General features: G+C 43.1%; 1 protein-coding gene across 1 annotated transcript in view; it reads left to right on the top strand.

Annotated features, from left to right (window-relative positions):
* Positions 1-16248: 16248 nt before the first annotated feature.
* The window catches only part of LOC139376751 (cytohesin-3-like), a 45040-nt gene continuing 43233 nt past the window's right edge, over positions 16249-18055 (top strand). The window contains exon 1 of the mRNA XM_071119648.1: positions 16249-16671. Coding sequence (XP_070975749.1) covers positions 16653-16671 — 19 coding nt within the window. The 5' untranslated portion in view covers positions 16249-16652. The remainder of the gene's footprint in view (positions 16672-18055) is intronic.

Raw genomic sequence — 18055 nt, 5'->3', positions numbered from 1 at the left:
ACATGTGCTCAGTGTGAACCTGCTTTCATCTGTGAAGAGCACAGGGCGCCAGTGGCGAATTTGCCAATCTTGGTGTTCTCTGGCAAATGCCAAATGTCCTGCACGGTGTTGGGCTGTAAGCACAACCCCCACCTGTGGACGTCGGGCCCTCATACCACCCTCATGGAGTCTGTTTCTGACCGTTTGAGCAGACACATGCACATTTGTGGCCTGCTGGAGGTAATTTTGCAGGGCTCTGCCAGTGCTCCTCCTGCTCCTCCTTTCACAAAGGCGGAGGTAGCGGTCCTGCTGCTGGGTTGTTGCCCTCCTACGGCCTCCTCCACGTCTCTTGATGTACTGGCCTGTCTCCTGGTAGCGCCTCCATGCTCTGGACACTACGCTGACAGACACAGCAAACCTTCTTGCCACAGCTCGCATTGATGTGCCATCCTGGATGAGCTGCACTACCTGAGCCACTTGTGTGGGTTGTAGACTCCGTCTCATGCTACCACTAGAGTGAATGCACCGCCAGCATTCAAAAGTGACCAAAACATCAGCCAGGAAGCATAGGAACGGAGAAGTAATCTGTATACCAGGGAGCTAGCTAGTTTCTTATGACAAATGTTTTTAGTTTTTAGGGGTGTAACTGCATCTAGGGTATTGCGCAAGGTTAAATTGAGTTCCTCAGTTAGGTGGTTAACTGATTTTTGTCCTCTGACGTCCTTGGGTAGGCAGAGGGAGTCTGGAAGGGCATCAAGGAAATCTTTGGGTTGTCTGAGAATTTATAGCATGACTTTTGATGCTCCTTGGTTGGGGTCTGAGCAGATTATTTGTTGTGATTGCAAACATAATAAAATGGTGGTCCGATAGTCCAGGATTATGAGGAAAAACATTAAGATCCACAACATTTATTTCATGGGACAAAACTAGGTCCAGATTATGACTGTGACAGTGAGTAGGTCCAGAGACATGTTGGACAAAACCCACTGAGTCGATGATGGCTCCGAAAGCCTTTTTGAGTGTGTCTGTGGACTTTTCCATGTGAATATTAAAATCACCAAAAATGAGAATATTATCTACTATGGCTACATGGTCCGATAGGAATTCAGGGAACTCAGTGGGGAACGCTGTATATGGCCCAGGAGACCTGTAAACAGTAGCTATAAAAAGTGATTGAGTAGGCTGCATAGATTTCATGACTAGAAGCTCAAAAGACGAATACGTAGTAGTTTTTTTTGTAAATTGAAATTTGCTATTGTAAATGTTAGCAACACCTCCACATTTGCGGGATGCACGGGGGATATAGTCACTGGTGTAACCAGGAGGTGAGGCCTCATTTAACACAGTAAATTCATCAGGCTTAAGCCATGTTTCAGTCAGGCCAATCACATCAAGATTATGATCAGTGATTAGTTAATTGACTATAACTGCCTTCGAAGTGAGGGATCTAACATTAAGTAGCCCTATTTTGAGATGTGAGGTATCACGATCTCTTTCAATAATGGCAGGAATGGGGGAGGTCTTTATTCTAGTGAGATTGCTAAAGCGAACACCGCCATGTTTAGTTTTGCCCAACCTAGGTCGAGGCACAGACACGGTCTGAATGGGGATAGCTGAGCTGACTACACTGACTGTGCTAGTGGCAGACTCCACTAAGCTGGCAGGCTGGCTAACAGCCTGCTGCCTGACCTGCACCCTATTTCATTGTGGAGCTAGAGCCCTGTCTATGTTGGTAGATAAGATGAGTGCACCCCTCCAGCTAGGATGGAGTCCGTCACTCCTCAACAGGCCAGGCTTGGTCCTGTTTGTGGGTGAGTCCCAGAAAGAGGGCCAATTATCTACAAATGCTATATTTTTGGAGGGGCAGAAAACAGTTTTCAACCAGCGATTGAGTTGTGAGACTGCTGTAGAGCTCATCACTCCCCCTAACTGGGAGGGGGCCAGAGACAATTACTCGATGCCGACACATCTTTCTAGCTGATTTACAGGCTGAAGCTATGTTGCGCTTGGTGACCTCTGACTGTTTCATCCTAACATCCTGGGTGCCGACGTGGATAACAATATCCCTATACTCTCTACACTCGCCAGTTTTAGCTTTAGCCAGCACCATCTTCAGATTAGCCTTTACGTCGGAGCCCTGCCCCCTGGTAAAAAGTGAATGATAGCTGGATGATTCGTTTTAAGTCTAATACTGCAGGTAATGGAGTCGCCAATGACTAGGGTATTAAATTTGTCAAGTTAATGGTGGGAGCCTTCAGCGTCTCAGATTAATGGGGAAAACCGGTTGAAAGTTTCTGTCGGCTGAATGAGCGACACCGGTTGAGCATTCCTACAGCATTTCCCTCCAGAAACCTTGAGAAAGTTGTCCGGCTGCGGGGATCGTGCGAGGGGATGTATACTAACGTTACTATCTGTACTTACTGGTGGCACAGACCTGTTTCATCCTTTCCTACACTGAAATTACCCATGCCTAACGATTGCGTCTGAAGCTGGGCTTGTAGCACAGTTATCCTCGCCGTAAGGCGATCGTTCTCCTGTATATTATAAGTACAACGACTGCAATTAGAAGGCATCATGTTAATGTCACTACTTAGCTTCGGCTGGTGGAGGTCCTGACGAACCATATTCAGATAAAACGTCCGGAGTGAAAAAGTTGAATGAAAAAAAGTTGAGTGAGGGAAAAACTAAAAATTTAAAAGGTAATTAAAAAGTAAAAACCGTAAAGTTGTCAGGTAGCAATGTAATGTTATTACGAGTGTAGCGAAATGCTTGTGCTTCTAGTTCCAACAGTGCAGCAATATCTAACAAGTGATCTAACAATTCCACAACAACTACCTAATACACACAAATCTAAGTAAAGGAATGGAATAAGAATATATACATATATGGATGAGAAGTGACCGAGCAGAATAGGCAAGATGGTATAAAATACAGCATATACAGTGCCTTGCGAAAGTATTCGGCCCCCTTGAACTTTGCGACCTTTTGCCACATTTCAGGCTTCAAACATAAAGATATAGAACTGTATTTTTTTGTGAAGAATCAACAACAAGTGGGACACAATCATGAAGTGGAACGACATTTATTGGAAATTTCACACTTTTTTAACAAATCAAAAACTGAAAAATTGGGCGTGCAAAATTATTCAGCCCCTTTACTTTCAGTGCAGCAAACTCTCTCCAGAAGTTAAGTGAGGATCTCTGAATGATCCAATGTTGACCTAAATGACTAATGATGATAAATACAATCCACCTGTGTGTAATCAAGTCTCCGTATAAATGCACCTGCACTGTGATAGTCTCAGAGGTCCGTTAAAAGCGCAGAGAGCATCATGAAGAACAAGGAACACACCAGGCAGGTCCGAGATACTGTTGTGAAGAAGTTTAAAGCCGGATTTGGATACAAAAAGATTTCCCAAGCTTTAAACATCCCAAGGAGCACTGTGCAAGCGATAATATTGAAATGGAAGGAGTATCAGACCACTGCAAATCTCCCAAGACCTGGCCGTCCCTCTAAACTTTCAGCTCATACAAGGAGAAGACTGATCAGAGATGCAGCCAAGAGGCCCATGATCACTCTGGATGAACTGCAGAGATCTACAGCTGAGGTGGGAGACTCTGTCCATAGGACAACAATCAGTCGTATATTGCACAAATCTGGCCTTTATGGAAGAGTGGCAAGAAGAAAGCCATTTCTTAAAGATATCCATAAAAAGTGTTGTTTAAAGTTTGCCACAAGCCACCTGGGAGACACACCAAACATGTGGAAGAAGGTGCTCTGGTCAGATGAAACCAAAATTGAACTTTTTGGCAACAATGCAAAACGTTATGTTTGGCGTAAAAGCAACACAGCTCATCACCCTGAACACACTATCCCCACTGTCAAACATGGTGGTGGCAGCATCATGGTTTGGGCCTGCTTTTCTTCAGCAGGGACAGGGAAGATGGTTAAAATTGATGGGAAGATGGATGGAGCCAAATACAGGACCATTCTGGAAGAAAACCTGATGGAGTCTGCAAAAGACCTGAGACTGGGACGGAGATTTGTCTTCCAACAAGACAATGATCCAAAACATAAAGCAAAATCTACAATGGAATGGTTCAAAAATAAACATATCCAGGTGTTAGAATGGCCAAGTCAAAGTCCAGACCTGAATCCAATCGAGAATCTGTGGAAAGAACTGAAAACTGCTGTTCACAAATGCTCTCCATCCAACCTCACTGAGCTCGAGCTGTTTTGCAAGGAGGAATGGGAAAAAATGTCAGTCTCTCGATGTGCAAAACTGATAGAGACATACCCCAAGCGACATAGAGCTGTAATCGCAGCAAAAAGTGGCGCTACAAAGTATTAACTTAAGGGGGCTGAATAATTATGCACGCCCAATTTTTCAGTTTTTGATTTGTTAAAAAAGTTTGAAATATCCAATAAATGTCGTTCCACTTCATGATTGTGTCCCACTTGTTGTTGATTCTTCACAAAAAAATCACGTTTTATATCTTTATGTTTGAAGCCTGAAATGTGGCAAAAGGTCGCAAAGTTCAAGGGGGCCGAATACTTTCGCAAGGCACTGTACATATGAGATGAGTAATGCAAGATATGTAAAATGTATTAAAGTGGCATTGTTAAAATGACTAGTAATCAATCCATTTATTAAAGTCGCCAATGATTTCAAGTCTGTATGAAGGCAGCAACCTCTCTATGTTAGTGATGACTGTTTAACAGTCTGATGGCCTTGAGATAGAGGCTATTTTTCAGTCTCTCTGTCCCAGCTTTGATGCACCTGTTCTGACCTCACCTCCTGGATGGTAAAAGGGTGAACAGGCAGTGGCTCGGGTGGTTGTTGTCCTTGATGATCTTTTTGGCCTTCCTGTGACATCAGGTGCTGTAGGTGTCCTGGAGGGCAGGTAGTTTGCCCCCGGTGATGCATTGTGCAGACCTCCCCAACCTCTGGAGAGCCCTGCTGTTATGGGCGGTGCAGTTGCCGTACCAGGTGGTGATGCAGCCCGACAGGATGCTCTCAATTGTGCATATGTAAAAGTTTGTGAGGGTTTTAGGTGACAAGCCAAATTTCTTGCGCCTTTTTCACAGCACTGTCTGTGTGGGTGGACCATTTCAGTTTGTGGAGGTCATGTGGTTGCGCTCTTGCATTTCCTTTCCACGAAGTGTAGCCCTTGGTTCTCCCCAGACCTGACTGCCCTTAACCAACACAAAAACATCCTATGGCGTTCTGCATTAGCATCGAACAGCCCCCGTGATATGCAGCTTTTCAGGGAAGCTAGAAACCATTATACACAGGCAGTTAGAAAAGCCAAGGCTAGCTTTTTCAAGCAGAAATTTGCTTCCTGCAACACTGACTCAAAAATGTTCTGGGACACGGTAAATTCCATGGAGTACAAGAACACCTCCTCCCAGCTGCCTACTGCACTGAAGATAGGAAACACTGTCACCACTGATAAATCCACTATAATTGAGAATTTCAATAAGCATTTTTCGACGGCTGGCCATGCTTTCCACCTGGCTACCCCTACCTTGGTCAACAGCACTGCAACAGCACTGCACCCTCCACAGCAACTTGCCCAAGCCTTCCCCATTTCTCCTTCTCCCAAATCCAGTCAGCTGATGTTCTGAAAGAGTTGCAAAATCTGGACCCCTACAAATCAGCCGGGCTAGACAATCTAGACCCTTTCTTTCTAAAATGATCTGCCGAAATTGTTGCCACCCCTATTACTAGCCTGTTCAACCTCTCTTTCGTGTCGTCTGAGATTCCCAAAGATTGGAAAGCAGCTGAGGTCATCCCCCTCTTCAAAGGGGAGGACACTCTTGACCCAAACTGCTACAGACCTATATTCTACCCTGCCTTTCTAAGGTCTTCGAAAGCCAAGTGAACAAACAGATTACCGACCATTTCGAATCTCACCATATCCTCTCTGCTATGCAATCTGGTTTCAGAGCTGGTCATGGGTGCAACTCAGCCACGCTCAAGGTCCTAAACGATATCTTAACCGCCATCGATAAGAAACATTACTGTGCAGCCGTATTCATTAATCTGGCCAAGGCTTTCGACTCTGTCAATCACCACATCAACCACTTCTCTGATAGAGTTCAGTGTGTCAAATCGGAGGGTCTGTTGTCCGGACCTCTGGCATTCTTCTCTGTATTTATCAATGATGTCTCTCTTGCTGCTGGTGAGATCCACCTCTACGCAGACGACACCATTCTGTATACTTCTGGCCCTTCTTTGGACACTGTGTTAACAACCCTCCAGGCAAGCTTCAATGCCATACAACTCTCCTTCTGTGGCCTCCAACTGCTCTTAAATACAAGTAAAACTAAATGCATGCTCTTCAACCCATTGCTGCCTGCACCTGCCCCCCTGTCCAACATCACTACTCTGGACGGCTCTGACTTAGAATACATGGACAACTACAAATACCTAGGTGTCTGGTTAGACTGTAAACTCTCCTTCCAGACCCACATCAAACATCTCCAATCCAAAGTTAAATCTAGAATTGGCTTCCTATTTCGCAACAAAGCATCCTTCACTCATGCTGCCAAACATACCCTTGTAAAACTGACCATCCTACCAATCCTCGACTTCGGCGATGTCATTTACAAAATAGCCTCCAATACCCTACTCAACAAATTGGATGCAGTCTATCACAGTGCCATCCGTTTTGTCACCAAAACCCCATATACCACCCACCATTGCGACCTGTACGCTCTCGTTGGCTGGCCCTCACTTCATACTCATCGCCAAACCCACTGGCTCCATGTCATCTACAAGACCCTGCTAGGTAAAGTCCCCCCTTATCTCAGCTCGCTGGTCACCATAGCATCACCCACCTGTAGCACACGCTCCAGCAGGTATATCTCACTGGTCACCCCCAAAACCAATTCTTTCTTTGGCCGCCTCTCCTTCCAGTTCTCTGCTGCCAATGACTGGAACGAACCACAAAAATCTCTGAAACTGGAAACACTTATCTCCCTCACTAGCTTTAAGCACCAGCTGTCAGAGCAGCTCAAAGATTACTGCACCTGTACATAGCCCACCTATAATTTAGCCCAAACAACTACCTCTTTCCCTACTGTATTTATTTTATTTATTTATTTTGCTCCTTTGCACCCCATTATTTTTATTTATACTTAGCACTTTCTTCCACTGCAAATCTACCATTCCAGTGTTTTACTTACTATATTGTATTTACTTTGCCACCATGGCCTTTTTTTGCCTTTACCTCCCTTATCTCACCTCATTTGCTCACATCGTATATAGACTTGTTTATACTGTATTATTGACTGTATGTTTGTTTTACTCTATGTGTAACTCTGTGTTGTTGTGTGTCGAACTGCTTTGCTTTATCTTGGCCAGATCGCAATTGTAAATGAGAACTTGTTCTCAACTTGCCTACCTGGTTAGATAAAGGTGAAATATATATTTTTTAAATATATCTATCTATACCAGGGTTTCCCAAAGTCGGTCCTACCCCCTCTGAGTGAACGTTTTGGTTTTGCCCTAGCACTACAGAGCTGATTAACCTACTCATCATAAAGCTTGAGTTATTTGAACCAGCTGTGTAGTGTATGGCCACAGGACCAACTTTGGGAAACCCTGGTCTATACAATGACTCAGTCGTGTCGGTATAGGATTTCTGATGGATTTTCAAAGAAATTCTATGTAAGTGTAGGCTGTGTGTGACTGGCTCACTGATTTTTATCCAGGCCAATTTACAGTAGTGAGTAAGGATATGGACGTGTCATCTCAACTGACCATCAACTTAACGCCTCATGTCCACCAGATGCATCAAACTCGTTGCGTTCTGGCATTCATTGTCAATGGAGCAGTCTGAAATGCTATGTTGGGGGTCTCGCACTAGGCTGCGGTGCGTTCTGTACCTCATGAGTTCAGCATTGATTTACCATGCGGTGATACAAACGACAGTAGGCCTGCACAAGCAGACTCCAACAAGCGTTTCAACTTTCGTTTGTATCACCGCATGGTAAATCAATGCTGAACGCACCGCAGCCTAGTGCGACACCCCCAACATAACGTTTCGGACTGCTCCATTGACAATGAATGACTTCCGCCAGAACCAAAGAGTTTGATGCATCTGGTGGAAATGAGGCGTTAAGTTGACAGTCAGAGGAGATGACGAGTCCATATCCTTACAATTGCAGCATTCAAAACAACTGGGAACTCTGAAATCACCGACTTCAGTGCGCTCAAGACAACTGAGAACTCTGAAAAAAATGGGAATGGGAAAAATCTTTTGAATGGTCATCCAACTCGGAATTTCAAGTCGGAAACTCGGGCATCTTTCTAGAACGCCAACATTCCGACCTGCAGATCACTGACTTCATCGTTTGACCTATTTTTTTTCTGAGTTCCCATTTGTTTTGAAAGCACCATACTTTCATCCATTTTTACGGACAAAAGTCTAATTGGCCGACAGAGACATTAGCCAATTAAAAAAGAGGAACACGTGCATGGTCCAAGGACCAACATTTATTCATTCTAGTTTGATGTCATTTCTCCAAGGATCAGTCTGGCCAACTCCATTACAAATGTACAGGTAACTACCAAAATAATATGGAAACACTTGAGTAAATGTTGGATACAAAGTATATTGAAAGCAGATGCTTCCACACAGGTGTGGTTCCTGATTTAATTAAGCAAATAACATCCCATCATGCTTAGTTAGGGCCATTTATAAAAATCCTGCGCAGGACATTATTTTAGCTACCATGGCTGTGCCCCCGTAGGATGACAATGCTGCCATCCACTGAGCACGAGTGGTCACTGAATGGTTTGATGAGCATGAAAACGATGCAAGCCATATACCATGGTTGTCTCAGTCACCAAAGAATAATACCTGCCAGTCCATGACAGCCTGTCCAGCCAAGCCAACCATCTCAGCAGGATACACGCTCGCACGCACACACACACATATGCATACACACATCCACAAAGGCTTTCTCTATTCCAGCGCTGCCTGATGGAAAGTCATATACAGCTGTGTCAACACTTTGAAAATATACAGCGCAGTAAATCTGCACCGGAAATGTTGTCTTTGCATCTCAAATGAACTTCTATCATCTCTATTTGTTCTTCCCCTAACAAACCCCCTCTAGCTTTACCCTTCCCTGGTTACTTCATGGATTATAGTCATAAACCGTATCTCGCTCTTCTATAATGGTGGCAGAAGGATTCCCTACTGTGTATGCAACCTCATTGTTGTATGTAAGCCAGAGGCTCTTGCTGTGAGGCTGCCTGCATGAAAATAGACCTACTAATGAAAGTACATGATCATTAGGCTGTTTGTGTGAGAAACGTATTTTGTAATGAGGTGTTTAACGTATGGAAGCACATTCATCAACCAGCAGCAGAGTTCTTTGTTGTTGCATTATTAATCAGCAACCAGGACATTTTCAGTGAGAAAAAAATTCACCAATAACCAGTAACCACCGTTTCAGTGATGCGTCCTGCTCAACTGTGTACTGTGCCGTTTCGCAAACACACCTCAAATACAAATCAGATCCAAATTAAATGATACAGTAGAAGGAATGTTCCTGTTTGTAGGGGGATGGGAAGTGTCCTGTCCAGCAGGTGTCCTGTCCAGCAGCCTTGCTCTACTTTAGGTCTAAGGTCATCACATTGTGAGAAGGAAGGATGTCCCCCACATTTCCCTTTCCCTCCAGCTCTGTCTCCCACTCCCTCGTCTGACCGTTTCACCCTCTCCCTCCCTCTGTGAGAAAGGAAGCTTATCACATTCACTTCACTGTGTGTGGTGTAGTGGGTAGACACACATACTCAGATGTTTTCATTTGCTTTAGAACTACGGTGGAGTACAGTAGTTCTTGGAGAGTAGATGGGCATGCTTTTTTCCATGTCCGATGAGTCTGAGCTATGAGCTACCCCTTAAACGTTGTAAGAAGAAAACACACAAAAGTTACTGTAAAAAAAGGCACTGATTTGATCTAATGAGTGTGGATGTGGATGGCTGATCTGTGACTTGTGACAAGACAGGTGGTTCATCCTTAAACTCAGCTGACTTAGTGACTCATCACTTTCCACATTCTTTACAAATATATCACAATATTCCCGCCCTGCCGGGAATCACTGCCATGGGATTCAATCTGATTTCTCTGTCAATGAACCGTTTCTCACAACTATTCAACCATGGTTGTTGAGTCTAATGCCAGTCATGGACATGCAGCAACATTATGTGGACACTCAGGGAGAGTCCCTAAAACTCACAGAGTGACTGGAGATACGGTAGTCACAGTATTTCCTGGACAGTTGACTGAGACTCAGCCAGTTGGTTGTAGTCAAGAGGTGCCCCATTATAACCTTTTGGGTCACGTAACATGTTATCTTGCTCAAATATGTTGCCTAGACTTTACCAAGAGCAGCAATAGCGCAAGATATACTAGCTGAGGAAAACATGTCTGTGTGTCCCCTACTGTTTTAGAAAGTAATGTTTCATCAATATTGGTCCATTGGAGAACGGAAATCAAACATGAGCGTTGGTCTGACTCCACAAATTCTTCAAAAGTGAGCAACATTTCATGCAGAAATTGGATATATTCTCGCTGTCTTCTTGAAAGAAGGAAGTGTACATCTCCTAGACAGAACAGTGTGCAAGAGACTGAAAAGGCAGCATTCAGATAGCATTGAGTGCTTGCTAGTGGGGTGGGGGGAGGCTGTGTAGCAGCCCTCAGTTCAGCTCCCAGGCAGGGTGGCAGATGAATATTATCATATATGACGGCTCAGCACAGCCTAAGTTAACTCACACACACGCACGCACGCGCGCACGCACACACACGCACGCACGCACAGACACACACACACACACACACACACACACACACATACAACCACACACCGGACCATGTTAACTCGGTCAGCTTCCCACCATTCCCCAGGACTGATGCCTTAATCTGACAGACATATGCTGCCTCAGGGAACATGACAGCCTCCAGCTAAATATGGAATGAAGAGCATCATGTGGATGTTCCTTTAGCCTCTGATTGTCAACAAAAACATAGCTTTAAGTTGGACAGTTTGGTTGGGGGTAGGGGGATCAAAATGTATCATAAATCCAAGACAATAAAGTCATTTGAAAATGAAAAAAGGCGACAGAAATGTCATGGGGGGATGGACTTCAGCTGTACCTTAGCAACGACAATGGATTGAGAGATTTGAGACCCATTACATTAGTTATTATTGATTTCAAGAAAGAGCAGGAATTGTGTCTGATTGAGAGTGTTTTTCATTACTCCACCCTTCCACAACCGCACACAGCAACATTTTTAAAGGGAGTAAAACTGGGGGGGAAACAGAGCCTTTCCTGGACCAGGCCGGACATCTGTTCTCAACACAGGAAATCATTCTCCAAAATGGAGGCCCCACACTGTCTCCCTGTGTGTGTGTGTGTGTGTGTGTGTGTGTGTGTGTGTGTGTGTGTGTGTGTGTGTGTGTTGGATTGAACTCTAGATCTATTTTTTTCTCTCTGTTCTTCTCCTTTGATGAGTGGTCCTCAGTGCATCATTTAAACCAGCTAGCAGTACTCTCTGCATCACAGGCATCCTCTGTTGTAGCTGAGATAAAACAGCTGTGTCACAGTGGAAGAGAAAGAGAGGGAGAGAAATAGAGAGAGATAGAAGGAGGAGGGAAAAGAGTGAGGAGAAGTGGAGAAGAAGAAGGGGGGAGAGAGAGAGAGGGGGAAAGACAGGACGAAGGAAGGAGTAGGAGAAAGAAAGAAAGGAGCATCAAGGGTAATCTGGAGGTTTGATTTGGTGTGTACAGGAGGATGGGATTGAGTCTATATTAGCCTAACCTCTGTTCACTGTCTTCTGATACAAACTTCATCATCTCCCAAATATGACACATAATGTACAGTACTGTAGGACTTGCCCTAAGGAGATAACCCCTTATACTCCTGGAAGAATCTCAACTGTGTCACAAAAAGTTTTCTCCCCTTAAGTTTCTTTATAATATTGCGTGATTTGAAATCTAAACTGCTTTGTGCTTCTATCTAAGGGAGGCCTCTGCATATCAATAGGACTGTATGGGGTCTTTCTGTGAATTAGCTGTAACCATCCACGCTCAAAAGCAGGGAGGAATCTTCATTTGTTTGCATAAATGAATGTGAATATCATAATTTGTATGATCCTATATTATATTGTGTGGATATCATGATCCATATCATCCTATGTACTTTACACTACATAACCAAATGTATGTGGACACCTGCTCGTCAAACATCTCATTCCAAAATCATGGGCGTTAATGTGGAGTTGGTCCCCCCTTTGCTGCTATAACAGCCTCCACTCTTCTGTGAAGGCTTTCCACTAGATGTTGGAACATTGCTGCGGGGACTTGCTTCTATTCAGCTACAAGAGCATTAGTGAGCTTGGGCACTGATGTTGGGCGATTAGGCCTGGCTTGCAATCGTGGTTCCAATTCATCCCAAAAGGTGTTCAATGAGGTTGAGGTCAGGGCTCTGTGCAGGCCAGTCAAGCTCCTTTACACCGATCTCAACAAACCATTTCTGTATGGACCTCGCTTTGTGCACAGGGGCAATGTCATGCTGAAACAGGAAAGGTCCTTCCCCAAACTGTTGCCACAAAGTTGAAGGTACAGAATCATTTTGTATCATTGTATGCTGTAGAGTTAAGATTTCCCTTCACTGGAACTGAGGGGACTAGCCCAAACCATGAAAAACAGTCCCAAAGAACAGTTATTGTCCTGCCAGAGGCAGTTTGGAACTTGGTAGTGAGTGTTGCAACCGAGGACTGACGATTTTTACAGGCTTCAGCACTCGGTGGTCCTGTTCTATGAGCTTGTGTGGCCTGCTCCTAGACATTTACACTTCACAATAACTGAGCTTACACTTGACCAGAGTAGACATTTGATGAACTGACTTGTTGGAAAGATAGCATCCACGTTGAAAGTCACTGAGCTCTTCAGTAAGGCCATTCTACAGCCAATGTTTGTCTATGAAGATTGCATTGCTGTGTGCTCGATTTTATACACCTGTCAGCAATGGATGTGGCTGAAATAGCTGAATCTACTAATTTGGGGATGTCCCTCTACTTTTGTATATATAGTGTATGTGTATTCAATGTGTATTCGTATACTATACTACTATTTGTATACTCTGTAGGACTAGCCTAGATATCATGATATGATAAAGAGAAAGAGAACGAATGAAAAAAAAGTACAACATTATAAGGGTATATTGCCTTTGTGTAAGAGAAGCTGTAAGAGAAAGTCATACCAAGTTAAAGGAACAATCAATGCCGACTGACTTCCTCTTAAAAAAAAATACATGTTTTTTTATTGTCACATAAACCAGATAGGTGCAGTGAAATGTGTTGTTTAGCAGGATAAAGCTAATTCTAATCAGCAACCTTTCGATTACTGACCCAACACTCTAACCACTAGACTACCTGCTGCCCTTTCTAATTTCATTATGTAATAGTTATGTCATGGCTGTTCTACTGTCAACAGGCGTCAGTGTGGAAATGATGTAAGGGGTGTGGTGAAGTGAGGTCAGTTTTCCATAATTGTTACACAATCCTTTGGCAATCCATGAAACGGAAGCGATCCAATGTATTCCCATCCTCACAGTATGGTTCATGGGATAACATTCATTGTGTATCAGTAACTAAGGAGAGATGGGAAAAGGCAAGAAGTAGTATGGGGCCAAATTAGATTTGTTTTATACTCTAAGGGATTGGATCTGTCCCAAGACTTGGCTGTTTTTCCTTGGAAACCCATTTAATTCTCACTGTATGCTGTCTTTCATCCTATCCACTCCTCCTCCAAACCCTGAAGCAGTAGGTCTAAACCAGCCGTAACAACAGAGCACCCTCCCCTCCCTTGACCCTTCCAATCTGTACAATGGCTCTTCCTCTCAACTGCCATTGTGCAATGACATGAGTCCTCTGGACGTGTAGGTGGACCTAACATGTACTCCTGTGAGTGAGTCACACGTGCCCTTGCAGGTCGGATGCACTGAAGTCATGATGTCAGTACTATGTTGAGGATTGACAGGAGGAACTGCCAGGAGTTCCTGTAACATGCTGAATATATATAATAATTTACTATGTTTAACTGTTGGTTTAATCTGTGATGTCACCAGTGGGAGGAGCCTCTAACATTCCCCAAAGAAATAGGAGAGATACAGCAGACACTTTGATTTGATCCTTAGAGCCAACACTCTGAGAGCAATTCAATAATCGTGTCATACATGATGCCATTTCATTATGCATTTGCAAATTCCAAACACATTACGAAAGATGAATATATTAATGTCATTATCACCATCAAATGACAAAGGGGCGTAGGCACTGGTGGGCCTGGGTGGGTGCAGAGCCATCCACTGGAAAGCCAAGCCCACCCAATCAGTGTTCAGTGTTCCAAACGGGACATTAATTGTTATTTTACCTGAGTACAGCACTAGACTTGGGCAGGAGCTCACCAGGACCAGAACCGCAAATGTTATTCTGCTTGAGTTCCTGCACCTCCTATAGAATATTAGTGCAATAGTAAATATAAACGGTACCTGCACCCAAAATGAGTACTGGAACCTATTTCAATCCAAGTCAAGCACTGGCTTAAACACACATACACCCTCAGATGGAAGGGGGTGGGTAGGTGGGGAAATAATAATAATAATAATAATAATAATAATAACACATTTTATTTGGCAGATGCCTGTCAGGACACTCAAGGACATCTTACATAAAATCTAGTGCTGTACATACAATCAATAATATAGGCCTATGTAATGAATTGGATTTATGCTTGATTATTTACTGTAAAAAAAAAACAATCAGCTTAAAAATGTGTAAAATAATGGGCAGGTTCTGGCACTTGTCACTTGCACTGATACCATATGTGCAGTAAACAGTAGCCATCACTGTGTAGGCTTGGCTACACTGTGTAGGCTTGGCTACACTGTTACACTGTGTAGGCTTGGCTACACTGTGTAGGCTACTCCCCATGATCTATCTAGCTAAGACTCACGAGCCAACTTGGCTAGCAAAAACAAGTACAATGGCTAAACAAAGCTCACAGTTACATTTTTTGTTGGAGAAAATGTCAACTTATTTGATATCAGTGATTTTGCCATAAAGGGCCTCCAGTCCCCCTCTTTATCAATCACTGATCGCATTGATCTAATCAAGCGCATTAAATACAGTTTCAGTACATTCAGAGACAATGATCAGCACTACAACGCTGTTTTCTCTGCTAACGCAAGCAAAGCAAGCGGTACCAGAGCGCCAAGTCTAGGTCCAAAAGGCTCCTTAACAGCTTCTATCCCCAAGCCCCCCCCCCCCCCCCCATTTGTTTTTACGGTGTTATTCGCTGTTTTATTAAAACTGCATTGTTGATTACGGGCTTGTACGTAAACAATGTATGGTCTACACCTGTTGGATTCGGCGCATGTGACAAATACAATTTGATTTATTAAAGACTTTCAGAAATCATGAAATACGCTTCACTTCGACTCGAATTTAATTGGAAATATAACTTTGCCCTATGCTTCTCCACCCATGCGCTATAGTTGGGCCCTATAGGCATTTAATTGATATCACACAATACATTGTAGGCGCACTTGGTCTCCCGCGCCCAGCAGAGAATTGCACTCGGATTTTGACTTATAAAGTGATTTCGACTAAGAAAAGGTTGGTGACCACTGTTCTAGTCTATATAGGCTATGGCTGCCTATTGTGATTATTACTGTTATATCAGGGCATTATGTTCTAATCTCAAAGTCTATTAATTATAGGCCTATGGTTTATTATGTTTCAGGTCTATGTGAGTCCTATGTTAAATGCAAGAATCTTGGATTTCAAGACTATCTGGTCTGTAATGCGAAATTACATGTCAGATGGTTTGTTGTGTTAGACCGATTACAGTAGGGTATAGGGTAGGCTATGTTTTTATGATAATTTAATGATGATTTGAGTGCCCAAATTGTGGTCCTCCTACATTTTTGCTGGCCCCGCCATCAACGGATTTCTGCCTACACCGCCGAATGACAGTTTAAGCTTGTTGCACCAAATAGAGACTTTATCTTCTATCAGTGCAAATTTTCTTAAGTTTTTCATATGTTTTTAATATATATATATATATATATATATATAAATATACATGGAAATATACATGGAACTAATGAAACATTTTTTGAGGGTGAGGGGTTGTCTGTCACCACCGGGGCGGAGCGGAGTGATGACGTATGGTAAACGTTTAGCCATGTAGAGAATCCGCTATCCTTTGCATTGCATTGGACTGCATTGGAGTAGGTTGGCTAACCTGGATAGCGAGGGATGGTAGTGGCAGGATAACTATTATCATCGGATTTAATACATCCAATTCTTGGAAACGTTTCTTATACATCTTTAATCGTAATACATGGATGTTTATTTGGTGGTACCCTAGATTTCTCATGAAGGTAGGCTTTTTTGTTATTAATATATTTTCGCTGTTGCATTTCGACTGTGCACAGCTCAGCTCCCTGTGAGTCGTCGGTCTGTCATTACAGGATATAGATCGTAGCCTATCTACCGTTTAAAGACAGTAATAAAAACACGTCTACCTTGACATCTAAACTTGACCCACCGATCTGATTTCTGGACTGTCTCATCACGGCATTCACGAGATGGACGAAGACAATCAAGGTAAGACCCACGATGATTCAATCACCGTCTCTCTTTCCCTCTCTCTGTTCCATCATCTGCTGTGATGTGTGCATGTACTGATAGGGACTATATGATATGCGCCGTAAAGCATGAGTCGAGGCATACAACTGTAACCACCAATGCATGCATTTAATCATCAGCAATTGATCATGATTTTCCTTCAACACTAAAGTATTAAGAAATGCAATGGTATTTTATCAACTGTTGTCAGATATGGGGCTACATCAGGGGTAGGGTATAAAGAGACCTAGTGGAGGATGGTTACTGTTCATATTTCTTAATCATCAGGTGGGACAATAAATTATGATTATCCATCAAATAAGAGGGTATATAGTAATTGACCTCAGTGTGAGGAATGCATAAAAACGCATGCAATGTTTAGTGCTTCTTCGTGTTTAATGTCGCTTTGACGTTTGTGCTGGAGCTCTAGCTAGGCTTCGCTTCTTTCCATTATAAAGCAGTTATATTGAAACAGCCGCTCAAGGCCCTGGACGTGTGAAAAAAGATAAGATAAAGGTATCATTTTTAAACCAGGAAAGCGAACTTTTGCAACATTCATTAGATCCTTCAGAGTGGTATCCGTTCCAAATGGTTTTCCAGTTGAAATTGGAAGTTTACATACACTTAGGTTGGAGTCATTAAAACACGTTTTTCAACCACTCCACACATTTCTTGTTAACAAACTATAGTTTTGGCAAGTTGGTTAGGACATCTACTTTGTGCATGACACAAGTAATTTTTCCAACAATTGTTTACAGACATATTATTTCACTTATAATTCACTGTATCAGAATTATAGTGGGTCAAAAGTTTACATACATTAAGTTTACTGTGCCTTTAAACTGCTTGGAAAATTCCAGAAAAGGATGCCATGGCTTTAGAAGCTTCTGATAGGCTAATTGCCATAATTTGAGTCAATTGGAGGTGTACCTGTGGATGTATTTCAAGGCCTACATTCAAACTCAGTGCCTCTTTTCTTGACATGGGAAAATCAAAAGAAATCAGCCAAGACCTCAGAAAAAAAATTGTAGACCTCCACAAGTCTGGTTCATCCTTGGGATTAATTTCCAAATGCCTGAAGGTACCATGTTCATCTGTACAAACAATAGAATGCAAGTATAAACACCATGGGACCACGCAGCCATCATACCTCTCAGGAAGGAGACGCATTCTGTCACCTAGAGATGAACGTACTTTGGTGCGAAAAGTGCAAATCAATCCCAGAACAACAGCAAAGGACCTTGTAAAGATTCTGGAGGAAACAGGTACAAAAGTATCTATATCCACAGTAAAACGAGTCCTATATAGTCCGATATAACCTGAATGGCCGCTCAGCAAGGAAGAAGCCACTGCTCCAAAACCG

The sequence above is a fragment of the Oncorhynchus clarkii genome, chromosome 20, assembly GCF_045791955.1.
Source record: "Oncorhynchus clarkii lewisi isolate Uvic-CL-2024 chromosome 20, UVic_Ocla_1.0, whole genome shotgun sequence".
Lineage (NCBI taxonomy): Eukaryota > Metazoa > Chordata > Actinopteri > Salmoniformes > Salmonidae > Oncorhynchus > Oncorhynchus clarkii.
The sequence above is the reverse complement of the archived record's forward strand: the minus strand, read 5'-3'. Positions and strand labels throughout refer to the sequence as shown.